We start from the raw sequence: 13,428 nt of genomic DNA on the forward strand, positions 1-13,428 counted from the left end.
ATGAAGGCTGGCAACATTAACCCCGCCATGTGGGAATCCCTTGCAGATGACCACAGTGCCTGGAGACAGTCAGTCAGTTCATGTATCCATAGTAGTGACCAGAGGAAAAATGACCGCTGGGAGTGCAAAGGGAAGAATCACAACCAGATGCCTTCATCTGCCCCAGCTGCAACAAAACATGTCTCTCCCATACCTGTCTCTACAGTCACAGCAGGAGCTGTAACTCTCCGATGATTTGACTTTACCCCTTCCAACTCTATAATTCTATGAACTGGAAGTTGCCCATCGACAGTTAGTTCCTGGGCATCAGATTGAGCAGGCACACAGACCTGCCCAGGTCTTCCATACTATAGTACGATGCATTCTATTTCTAGTTAGATTGTTGTAATTATTTCTGAATTTGCATATAAATTAGCAAATGCAAATTTTATGCAAATTAGTTTCTTCTGTCAACCTTTTTTTTAATGATCATGGAATCATAAGAGTTGGAAGGGACCCTGAGGATCATCTAGTTCAACTGCCTGCCATGCAGGAGTCTGCAGCTGTCCCTTACGGGGATTGAAACTGCAGCATGTGTGGTGTGTAAGTTGCCACCCTATGAAAGGTGGAAGGGTGTGCATGTTAGAAAGAGAAAGAATGAATGTGCAGGAGAATGAATGAATATCTGCTATGTGTATATTCAGTGTGAAAATAGCCGTGTGAAGGTATTATGTGTCGATATGTATGAGTGTACGAGTGAAACAGAGACATATCCACTTATTTTGCACTGACTCCCTTTTTTGCATTGGTTCTCCCGCTGCTCGCATAAAGCCCTCAGAAGGTTCGCCATAAGGGAATGTAATCTCTGGGCTAAAAATGTCTCACGACCCCTGGTCTATAGGGAGTGTAGCCTTAGTTTTTCAGAGAACTGCTTGAGCACTTATTTCTATTCAGTGAGCTGTCAGGGTGGGATGCAACATGGTCCTAAAAAAAGACGGCAATCGCCATAGAATGCCTATTTATTTCTCAACAGAGAAAGGATAACAGCCATATTAACCTAGAGTTTAGTTAATATTACCATGTTAGAGCAGTCATTCTTTTTAAAGCTTAACAGTGAGGTGTCAGGGGATCAAAGCCATTGTGCAAACCACAGATTAAGAATTGTAATAGAAAAATGTATTTCTTTCTCTTGCTATATATATTTTAAAAAGAAACATACATTGGAATATTTGGGTACAGCCATTAGTATTTGCACCTGTCCACCATTTCATATGTTGCCATTTCTAAAAGGCATTTAATCCATTCTGTAGTCTGGCTGCAAAAACCAAACCAAACCTGGGATAGTTCAGTTAGTGGAGTGTGAGATTTTTAATGTCAGGGTCGTGGTGGGTTCAAGCCCTACACTGGACAAAGATTGCTGCATGCAGGGCATAGGCCTAGGCGACCCTCATGGTCCCTACCAATTCTGCAATTTGATGATTCTATGAAAAAACAAAACAAAACAGGTTTGTGCTACTCTTCGTAACTGATTACATCATTATTTCATACATGACAATACTTTTCTTTACAGAAAAGTTGATCTAAGAGGTTGCAAGCAAGTACAAGTACATTTTTCTGGGCTTATTGGTTAAAGAGACATATAAAGAGAGGCAGAAGTTTTAAAATTAAGGTGAGAACTCACCCAAATCCAAGAGTTTTAGAATCCATGGCTGCCATTGAATGCTCTTGAGAGGGGTCTTAGTACTTCAGGTTCTGCAGTTTTCATTTTGACAGTAGTTATCAAATTACAGTAACAAGAATTGCGGCCTAATAAGCTTGAGTTAATCTCAAAGACATTGATTCAGTTCACAGCTCAGTAACTGCATCAAACATTTGTGGTACAGGCATTGAGCAGCTATCAGTTCTTGGCTTTGTTGATTTCAGTTTCTCTTTCAACACAGTAAATTATGGTTGAAACAGTGTGTAAACATGTTCAAGTCAGGGTTTTTCCCTCTGTTAAATTAAATAACATAAAATATATTCTGACTATGTATAAAAGGAGAACCGGTTCAATATAAATTCTCACCTATCTAATATATGAAGGGTAAAAATCCTGAAAAACAGTAATTCAAAACATGGTTTCTCTTGTTCATTGTCATCATTTCGGAGTTTCAAAGCATTCCTGATGCAGTGAAAGACAGGAACCTGATTTATTAGTTTTGAATCACATTAATTCTTATAGCCCATTCTTACAATGAGACCTGAAGGTTAATCCTCAAAACCAGGCTAAGGACCACCTCTTCCCTGGAGGTTTGCCAGGAAATGCAATAACTTTATGAGACAGAAGGATTATTGGTAGATAATTAGGTGCATCATTATATTGAGTTTCTAAATTGGTTTTATTATTTTAAAAAATGCACACAGGCACACACACAGAAAACGCAGAGCTGCTCAAGACACCTAAAATCATGTCCATGTAGCACTTTTTTGGGAGCAAAGCAAACTGCGGGCCAAATGTATGGCTGCATAGCGAAAGGGAAAGAATAGGAGCATAGTTTGACAGTGCGCAATTATACACCCAATATATACCGACACTGAAAGCGAAATGCTACATAGAAATGTGAAAAGTTAAGTGGCATAGAAATGTCTTAAATTAAAGCTCTTCCCCCACCCCATATCAAGAAGCAGCATAGTTCTGCCATGGAGAGATGGTGCTCACAATTCGTATCCTAAGATCAAGTTGTAGTGAAACACGTCCCCCACTCTTGCAATGCAAATATACCCACCCTATCAAGGAAATTACTAAGTAACAAGCACCACCTGCACACAGTTCATAGACACCATTCTGTACATCACAGTATCCTACACTAGCAATAGTGGCATGATCTCTTTGGCCAGTTGGTCAAACGTTATCCTAGATATCCATAAAATTAAGCAGAATAAATATCATCTCACTCCCCTTGAGACTAACATGAAGAGCCAGACTGCTTCTGGGTCCCATCACCCAGTTTGTTATTCAGCTGGTCACCATAGCTGTCAACTTTCCCCCCTTTTAAAGGCAAATTCCCTTGTTCCGAATAGGATCCCTTGCAAGATAAGGGAAAAGTTGACTGCTATGCTGGTCACCTATCAGTGCAACAGTGACTGTAGCAATGGTCCAGCTACCAAGGCAGGTCATCAACTGGATGCCTGTATAAAGTTATGTGTGGCAAGGAACTCCCTTTCCAAGAAGAGGAAGGAGTTTGTGGCTCTGAAATAGTTGCATCCTCCATGAAGTACACTGCATCAAATCTGGGCTACATTTACTACCCAGTCTTTTCTTCAATTCCATTGACTGTTGAAATGATCATATCAAGAATAGCTGTAAAGACAATTTTACCAGTAGCCATGAGATGAGGGTGGGACTTTGGGTAAGGTGATGGGGTGGGTTAGGGATGGGTTACTCTCTCCCACATACTTAAAGATAGCATTGTACCTTTTTATACACCTGCATGAGTATACTTTGCTTGGCAGCTAGCAGTTTGTTGTGAGGAATACCTATGTTTTCCTTAAGGGCAAGGCTAGATAGGTGCAAATGGCACAGAAGAAAGCTCTTTATGTGGCTGATTACACATTTTTACTTCAGTTTTTGTTGCACTGTCTTAGGCACTGTGAGTACATTAGTAGAGGCATCTTGTGCAATTATTGCAAGGGGATCAACTAGCATCATGCTGGGGCATGGACTGCATATTTCTTCATGGTGTAATTTTGCTCCAGAATTCTCCTTATCTACATTTTCATGCTATCCTTGAACGTAATCACTAACATCACTCTCTCCCAGCAAATCGTCCTTCTCCTGAACAATAACCTGCATTATCACTGCATACTGCTCAATGCTCCCCATCAGCTTCTGCTCCAGGATATTCACCCACTTTAGCAAAGTAACCATATTCTCGTCTAGATAGAGGTTCTGTGCTAATCCTTTGAATTATATGAAACAAGCACCTTCTCAGATTTGTTAAAGGTGCACACACAGTAAAGACGGAATAGAGTAGGTGTTATTAAGGTAGGGGAAATGAAGAGTGGTAGGGGAATTATAAGATGAATAGTAGATGGAGTTATTTTGGGAACAGATATGGCAGCTTTCATTCAAGCACACTCCACACACCCATTCAAAACAGTGTGAGTAAAAGTATCCTCCATTCCATTAAAAAAAATGGGCAAGGCGTATTTACTGTCCTCCCTATATTTTCCAGATTCATGATTCGTAGTTCTTGCATTACATGAGGATATTATATGGGCATTTTGGGGCTATGTATAAGCATCTAGAAACATTTTACTCTGAACCCCCATTGCATTACTCCTGTCCCTAAGTGATGTAGGCAATTGTGATTAAAGCACATTTGGTTATCACTGTGCACTTTTCTATTGTACACTGTTGCTTTCCTGTTCATCCCATTATAGATGTTAGCTAGACATAAAGGAGAGTGGTCCCATTACATTTTCCTCACCTTGCAGTGCAGCAGCTGTGAAACGAAGCTGACTGCCTTGTGACGGAGGGCTTGTTGTTGCCAGGCAGAGTTAGGAGCAATGTCTTCTTTGGGAAAAGCACCAGTGAGAGCAGCCTATCTTCTGAAGCGGCTTCATTATCCAGCTGCTCTCGCTTCACAGCTCTGTAGATTGTTGAATAAATTGGGCAGGGTAGCTGAAGTAACCATGATTCAAGGTTCATATGCAACACCAAGCCGTAATTAAAAGAAACTCAGGTTCATAAGTCAACAGCAAACTGTGGCTTTATATTGTGGTTTGCTGGAAATTAACAAGCCAAATTTACTTGCTGGGCAGGGCTCAGATGATCAAACAAACCATGGTTTAATGTGTTTACATGCAAACAAGGCTATTTTGTCCAACTATGGAATACAAGACATTAATTGGGTTTTTCTAGGTAAAGGTGACAGAATTAGGAAACACTGAATGTCATCTATTCTGTCTCCATCCCTGAAGCCAAAATGATCCAATTACAGGTTCTGCCTAAAGGTCTTTCTAATCCAACGTTGGTATTAGAAAATAAAGTCAATAGGCTATCTCTTGATAGCTGCTATCAATTACACAAAGGGAAACATCATTAAATTATAACAGTGTAGAACTCTTCCCAAATCATCTAAGGAAGATGGAGCAAGTAGACGATCAGTCACTGCAACAAATCCAAAATGGATCAACGAAGAGCATAATAAGAGCCCTGTATGATTGGACCAGTGACACATCTGGTTCAACATCTTGTTCTCACAGTGGTCAACCAGATGCCTGTGAGAAGCCCACAAGCAGGACCCGAGGGCAACAGCACTCCCTGCCTGTTGTTTGAAACATCCAACCCACCTATGCCTTAGCTGCTCAGAGAAGCATTTATCTCAGGAAGGTTTTATTTAGCTGTAATGATTCAACTCCATATAGCAGAGGCCGTATGTTACACCTGCCAACTCCATTCACTTTTCTTCATGCTATCATTCTCATTCCCTTTAGTTAGAGTTGACAGAGTCAGGGCCAAACTAGACATGACATTTGTTATTTGATTTTCCCTCGCATGGCTGATTTTTCTTTAACAAACAGCTGGGGGGACCCAAAACAAAATGGGACCTTGGTGTGGGGAAAGCTCAGGACCCCTGCCATGGCTAGCCAAGTTACAGGGAACCAGGCAGAGGGCCTTCTCAGTAGTGGCGCCCTCCCTGTGGAACGCCCTCCCACCAGATGTCAAAGAGAACAACAACTACCAGACTTTTAGAAGACAACTGAAGACAGCCCTGTTTAGGGAGGCTTTTAATGTTTGATGTAGTACAGTATTTTAATATTTTTTTTGGAAGCCGCCCAGAGTGGCTGGGGAAGCCCAGCCAGATGGGCAGGGTATAAATAATATATTATTATTATTATTATTATTATTATTATTATTATTATTATTATTATTATTATTGAAAAATATCAGCCATGCAAGGGAAAACCAAATAACAAATGCCATGTATAGTTTAGTCCCCAGGCAATTAAATGCCAATGTGTGTGCAAATCAACCACCAATGAGGGATTCCCTCCTAATTAAAATGATAGCTTCAGAGGAGATATTTTCTGGAGAATTCCAGCAGGGAATTCCCCCTCCATGTCTGCTCTGATCCCATTCATTGTCAGCGCCCCCCCAGCTGATGCAGATTGCTTCTTTTAAAATCTGCAATCAAATGCAGTGTCACATTTAGCTACACATCTGGCTTGTCCCTCAGTGTAATAGAAGGAGGGAACCAATGAGATCAACTGCACATCTAGAAAAAAATTAAGATAAGTGAAAAGAGATGATGGGGAATGCAAGAGGTCTCAGGAAGATGATAAGCCATATATGTACGGATTATGGATAACTGAAGCCAGCACAGAAAGTTAGAGGACAGCCTGCACAGAGACCGAACAGGGCCTCAATGTTTCTCCTTTTTAGTTCTAAGCCTAATAAGATCTAGCCCAGCAGGACCAAAAGTAGATGATCAGTCTGATTAGCTCTGTTGGTTAGAGTATGGCGCTGATAATGCCAAGGTTGCAAGTTCAATCCCCGTATGCGACAGCTGAATATTCCTGCATTGCAGGGGGTTGGACTAGAATGATCCTCAAGGTCCCTTCCAAATCTACAACTCTATGATTCTTCTAAGACAAGACTGGACTATGAAAGCAACTGTGGACATATTTCCAGAATGGAACCATGCATTTCCCATCCAACTTTTACATAGGAGTCCACACTAGGATTCTCCCTTTTATGTTAATATTGAAAGGACAGGGGTCCTCTTGAACTCTAGCTTTCATGTAAATTTATCTGATTTTCAAATGTAAAAACAGCAAGCCAGAAAGAAGGGGAAAACTGAGGTTAAACTCTCTTTTCTTTTAGACTAATACTGAAGCTCATCCCTCCAGTGAAATGGCCTGCTACTCTGAGGGTTCATCTCTGGAGTCCTTTTAAACTGAGGTCCTTTAGGTTGGTTAGTCAAACAAACAAACAAACAGGCCTTGTATCTGTGACAGAAACTCCAACAGAATACCTTATATGAGAATTTTGAAGTCACACCTCTATCAGTTCTAGGTTTAATGACAATTATTTTCAAATAAATATGCTTAGGCTAACAGCCTGATGCATAATCTGCATCTGTTTCAGAAATTGAGGCAAAGGTACAAGATACCTTGCTATAATGAAGTATCTGTAGCCTCCATAGTGAAAAGGTGCTTGTAGGCAATGCAGTTCAATTATTTCAGAAAGGGGAAAGAGCCTGGGGTGAGCCGGAGGGCTGATATGGGATGTTAGTTTGGCTCTGGAAATTGTTGAAGCATGCTGCCTGCTACTGGGGAGCTGTCCTTGGTGCTGTGGGTGTTATCTCTTGATACTTGCTTTCTGAGGTCCTCATGTAGATGTTCCCTGCTTATTGGATTGACTGACTTTGCTCTGTGCCTCTTGGTATCCTGTCAGCTGAATTAGACCAAACTCTCACTGTAGATTCTAACTCTCCCCCTGGTTCTCTACTGCCAAGTTTAGTCTGCTGGGTGTGCATTTTGTTTTTTAAAATGTATATTAGAGTAACGATCATGGCTACCACGTTTAATTTGGCCCTAAGAGATTATACCAAGGGAATAGTGTGTGTGTTTGTTGTGTGTAAATGTGTCAGAGACAGAAATTATAAAAATCTTGACAAGTTCCAGATATCTGTGTTTGTTGTATCAAAAACAACAGAGTCCTGTTGTACCACTGTAGGCCATAGGATCATATGCCACAATAAGTGTGTTAGCCTTTAAGGTACCATAGGACTCTCTTGAGTTTACAGCTTGACTTTCCTAAATCTTGTTTGGCAAGTAATGTCCAGTGTTTAGTGCTATAATCTTAGAAGTCAGCCAGATTTATAAGACACAAGTTTATATTTGAAGTGATGAGTTTATTTTGAATGAATATTAATCGTTAAGGAGCTGAGTAGAAGTTTAGTAGTATCGGTGCAATTATTTCCATTTACCTTCCCAACCTTTACATTGGGCACAGTAATCCTCCAGTTTTTGCTGCTAACCAGGGACAGCAAAATCAAGGATCTATCTAAGCACCTGGCAGACTGAAGATATGCCTGGTGAGCTGTGTTAAGCTTGGTGGCTCACAAATTGGCAAATTGTGAAATTTGCCAAGCTTTCATACTCTAGACACTACTGTGACCTTCTGCAGCCTGAAGTAGTCTCTTTCGGGTCTACAAATAGGGAGAGACAGCTTTTCTGAAGGCAAGAAACAAGACACAAAATGCATAAGGTGCAAATATCTCTTACAAATGACAACACTAACAAAAATTAAAAGCTCTGAAATGACACATGAAAATAGACAGTTCACACTACATTAAGGAGGAGGAATGTCTAAGTGCTGTCATAGATACGTGTTAGATTTTTGCCTCTCACACACACTTGATCTATATATCACACCAGGTAATTCTCCTTTACTGTATTATTATTATTTAACAACAGACACAGATTTAATCTTATAACAGAAGACAGAACTACCTGCTGCTTGCTGTATGGCTTTCCTGTCAGCCTCTTCTCCCCCACCCTTCCCTTCCAAGTTCACTGGGTCTTATTTAAATTAGCTGGCCTAAAGCCAGAAGCTCATCATTTTAATGCAGTGTAAAATGGAATATGCATAATTATATGCAAGCCATATGTGAGGGAGACAGCTCAGCTGTGAATTTCAGGAGGCCAAGAGAGAGGGAGAGCGAACAGTCAGGGATTAGATGAGATGAGAGTGGAACAGAGTGCAAGTGTCATCCAAATGAACGGTGTAATGAGCATGCTGCCGACACTCCTCCTTTCACCTACTTCTCCCTTTGCTTTAACTCTAAACCAGAATATGTTGTAGATCAGAAATAAAATGCTGCATGCAAGTAGTATAGTTGCTAATGGATTGCATTAATGTCTCCATTTAAACTTAAGCTTCCTTAATTAGCAGTGTAGATCAAAACAACCCATAACTTTTAATGCATCTTCTTAAATTAAATATTTTAAACATATTTCATTGCCCTCGCATAATGACTACTCAATTCAGAACTTTACTTAAAGAATCGGGGGAAATCAATTTAATAGCATTAATGTGTAAATCATGAATTTGAAAACCATTTTTGAAGGGGATGACCTTGTTACTTAAAAAAAAAGGAAATGGAAGCATATTATTGGTTGAATATTTTTAAAGGTTAAAAAAAAGCTTATAGCATATATGTAATTTAAATATGTAATCCTTAAAAAGGAACAAAGTAAACTGAAACCCTAGCAGAGCAATCCTATACATGTCTGCTCAGAAGTAAGCTCCATTGAGTTTAATGGTGCTTACTCCCAGGTAAGTGTGCATAGGATTGCAGCATTTAAAAACTCAAAACAGCCAGCTGAAATACTTCATTTTGGGGCTTGTCTCTTTGTTGATTTTAACTCTTACACCAAAATCTATTTGCATGTCTTTTTTTAAAAAAAGAAATGGTGTAAAGAGCACTCCAAGTTCTACTATCTAACCGATGTATTGCATATTTAAGCAAACTTCTTAATATTGTTGTATTTTGGAATTCCCGCTTGTTTTAATGATCTGAGCTGTTATGCATTTAGCTTATTTTTTTTCTTCCATTATTTGTAAGTCCCTAAATAGGCCATTATATTTCCCTTCAGGCTAGAGATGAAGATGGACATGGTGAAAATTTCCCCCAGCAGCACTATGCTAAGGAAACTCCAAGACTTGCCTTCAAGAATAACTGCGAACTACTTGTAAGAATAACATACTTACAACAAGTCTAGATTGTTACTTTAGCACAGTGAAAACAGTTTTTGAAAAGCTTTTGTTCATGATTACATAACATAATGAAGTATTACAGTTTTTTTAATAAAAAATAACCTGTACCAATTGCAAATGCTAACTCTGATATAATTGAACAATTCTAAGCGCTCAACTTGCTTGCAAATTTTTTATAATTTATTATAGAATCTGAATGGCCTTGTAATAGGAAGTTAGTGGAATCTTAAGCATGCTTACACAGAAGTAAATCCCACTGAGTTCAATGGAGCTTACTCCCCAGCAAAAGTGTTTACAAAATTGCAAACACAGTCATACGAAGTATCCCACTGGAAGTCATTTGAGGAATCACAAGTAAAGCACATGTTAGAAAAAAGAGAGAGGGAGGGAGGGAGAGAGGGAGGGAAGGAGGGAGGAGAGAGAGAGAGAGAGAGAGAAAGAGAGAGAGATGATACTTATATGAGAAAACTTCCCCTTCCCCAACTCTCCCTTTTTACATTTTAGCGGTTTCATTGTATTCAGACAACATTAAAAACAAAACACAACAAAACACTGACATGCAGTACTCCCTTTAGAATTCAACTATTTCTCTAGTTTATTGAAAAATACAGTGAGACACTTTCTCTTGTTCTCTTTGGCGAGGAATGAGTGAAATCCAGCAAAGCACTGACAAGGAGTCTGGAATGTTTACAAGACATAGGAGAGATTATATCAGCTGTGAACAGATATCTGTTCCAAGGCAGGGTTAATTTGCTGCTCATTTTAGCAATTGTAGCTAGGCAAAATTAACAGCAAATAGGAATGGCCATTATATTTCTCTTCAGTAAAGATCCTAATAGTTTTGATTTGAAAGTAAAATGAGCAATTCAAGCACTAAGTATTTCCTCTTCTGTTTACTAAGGCAAATAGAAAATGTAATTCAGGGAGGTTTAAAATCCTGATGAGTATATGGCTGCTACTTCCCTTTTGTTTTTGTTTCTTCTCCATTGTATTTAAGTAAAATAGGAAATATTTTCATTTGTGTGTGTGCAATGTCCAAACAAATTAAGTCTATAGCTATATTTTAAAAGGGACATTGCTTTATTTTACAGTAAGTAAAGAAAATGGAGCATCAGGAAAGATGGCATTTCACTGAGATTTTTAGATGAAATTCTATAAGGAATTCAAAATTTCCCCATGAGATTTTGTGGTCATCTTAATTGTTTAAAAATTTAGGCTTAGATGCTGTGCTGCGGCTGAGCAGATAGAGCAAGAAACAAAATAATAATAATAATAATAATAATAATAATAATAATAATAATATAGTATTTATATAATTCTTTTCCTATGTGCTCAAACCACTTGACATACATTATTCTCAGTAATCCTCATAACAACCTTGTAAGGCGGGCCAGTTTTATTATCCCATGTTACAGGGAATTGACTAAGGCTGAGAAATGATGGCTCGTCTAGATCCATCCAGTGAGCTCATAGCTGAGTTTTACACCGTGGACATCTCGGTCAGCTGCAATCTAACACACTTAGTAGGGAACTAGCAGTGCTATCCTATACATGTCTACTCAGAACTAAGTCCTATTGAGTTCAGTGGGGCTTATTTCCAGGGAAGTGGCTATAGGACTATAGCCTATGAACTTCTAGTTGCAGTGGGATATACTTGTGAACAAACATGCATAAGATTGCACTGTTCTTCCTATTATTAGGAAATTCCCCATTATTTTGTGTTCCCCTCACTGGTCAGTTAGAAAATATGGGGCTTCTCGAGTCACAAAAGCTACAAGAGGTGTCCCAGAAACACAGATTAGTCGTATTTCAGAGACATAATGCTCACATCACCAGCCTTCATGTGCTATGTCTGAGTCTTTGTAAGCCAGCTCAGATTAGTAGTCCCATATCCATAGTGTTGCTCCTGGAATGATCCAAGGGTGTACGGTATATGTTTGAAATTGTTTCATTAAAATCAACTGTCAGTGTAGCTTGCTGACAGGCAATTTCATGGATAACAGCTGTTTAGGAATCTAGTCTTAGTTCATTCACACATAATTCAAATGTAATTGCTTGTAGCTGAGAATGTGAGTTGCCTTCATTAAAACATATTGAGTCTGCCATAGTGTCACATAAGATTTAAACTTTGTCTTAGGGTTTGTTTTACACATACAGTTAATCACTGGGGGTTGTAGTCATTGAGTAGTAACCACAAATGTGTGGAGTAAACCTTCACAGAATTCTCTGTGATCAAATTTTATGAATGGCTCATGCCAGTGAAATGCTTTTATATCACCAAGGGAATTGTTTTAAGCATCAGGCCATCAATACAGGTGTAATGTCAGAAGTCACTTTATGCTGTTGTCAGATTATTTCTATTTCTGGGTAATTGGTTCATGTTTCCTAGTTGCCTCTTTGCCATTCTACTTAAATCAGATTATTATTTTGTATAGCTTCGCTGAAGTTTAAATATTTATAAAGGATGTGTTTGGGTCTCTGGATCTATTCCCATTTAAATCAGTGGAAGGCTTGTGTTGATTTCAGTGTGAGCCAAGGCATCTTCAAACAGATTACAAAATTATTTTCCTTTCATGTCAGTTTAAAGTTACATCAGCAGTGTCTGAGCCCAAAACCCTAATATAGCCCATACTGTCTCTGAAGTCAACAGAGCATACACTATGAAGGACCACATGTACAAAGAAATGCAGAACTGGACCCAACAGACAAGCATATTAAACAAATGCTTAAGTCAGTTGATGTACCTGAGTCTTAAAGTACAATACACTGATGACCTGGTTTGCACATAGTTCTATACCATGGTTTAGTGATACACTGATGAGCTTGAATGAGCCTGAGTTAAGTGTTCGGCTTGTGTGCTCCTCCCCCCCCCCTTCTCCCACTTGGCCAGGAAAAATCTTTCTGCAAAGTTTAGTTTCTGGCTTAGTGGCAGGTTTGATGCAAGGATGCTGGTTTAACAAGCCAGCTTCATAATTCATTGTTTGAAGATTGCTTGTTATAAAACTTACCAGGATTCATTTTCATAAATAATTGCTTGTATGAATGCAAAGCGGTAAAAGTGAAATTAAGTCCTGCTGAAGTCCTCCCCCAAGACATGTGAGAGACAGAGAAGGGAGGGGGGTGTACAAGCCTGACACATCACTTGGGTTCATTTGGGCTCATCCACATAGCGTTAAAATATGTTAGGGCTTGTGCACTTGTCCCATGCCTAGAAGGCACTGGTCTGGGTGTTTTTTTGCTTGCCCCACTCCTTTCCCAGGGAGAATCCACTCTTTAGTGCTAAATTGGAGCAAATGTCAATGTGGAGAAAACCCAGATTGCCATTTACTCAGACTGAGTGCTAAAGAACAGTTTTTCCTGTGGGGAAAGCATTGGAACAAGAAGTATCTAGGGAAGTTTTTGTTTGATGTTTTATCTTGTTTTTAATATTCTTTTGAGAGCTGCCCAGAGTGGCTGGGGGGAAAAAACACAAATTATTATTATTATTATTATTATTATTATTATTATTATTATTATGGATAGGCCCATAGTGTTATGTGAATGAAACCAATGAATCAAATGTCACCAGGGTTAAACATTATTATAAAGAATAGCAGAATCAGTTCATCTGAATAAGTAATTATTAAAAGCTGTTTTTCATTTTCATTTTTGCCTTTCTAGAGATGTTTTAAAAGTTTTGG

At 39.0% G+C, this 13,428-nt stretch overlaps 1 protein-coding gene across 4 annotated transcripts in view; it reads left to right on the top strand.

Moving 5' to 3' along the window:
• Positions 1 to 13,428, top strand: part of SOBP (sine oculis binding protein homolog) — a 142,175-nt gene that overhangs the window by 71,521 nt on the left and 57,226 nt on the right. For 3 of the 4 annotated variants that reach the window (XM_083497630.1, XM_083497631.1, XM_083497633.1), the window contains exon 5: positions 9,628 to 9,723. The exons of the other annotated variant lie outside the window; for it this stretch is intronic. In XM_083497630.1, coding sequence (XP_083353756.1) covers positions 9,628 to 9,723 — 96 coding nt within the window. The remainder of the gene's footprint in view (positions 1 to 9,627; positions 9,724 to 13,428) is intronic. 4 annotated transcript variants of the gene reach the window in all.

The sequence above is a fragment of the Podarcis liolepis genome (assembly GCF_965112155.1).
Source record: "Podarcis liolepis genome assembly, chromosome: 3".
In the NCBI taxonomy this organism is placed as follows: domain Eukaryota; kingdom Metazoa; phylum Chordata; class Lepidosauria; order Squamata; family Lacertidae; genus Podarcis; species Podarcis liolepis.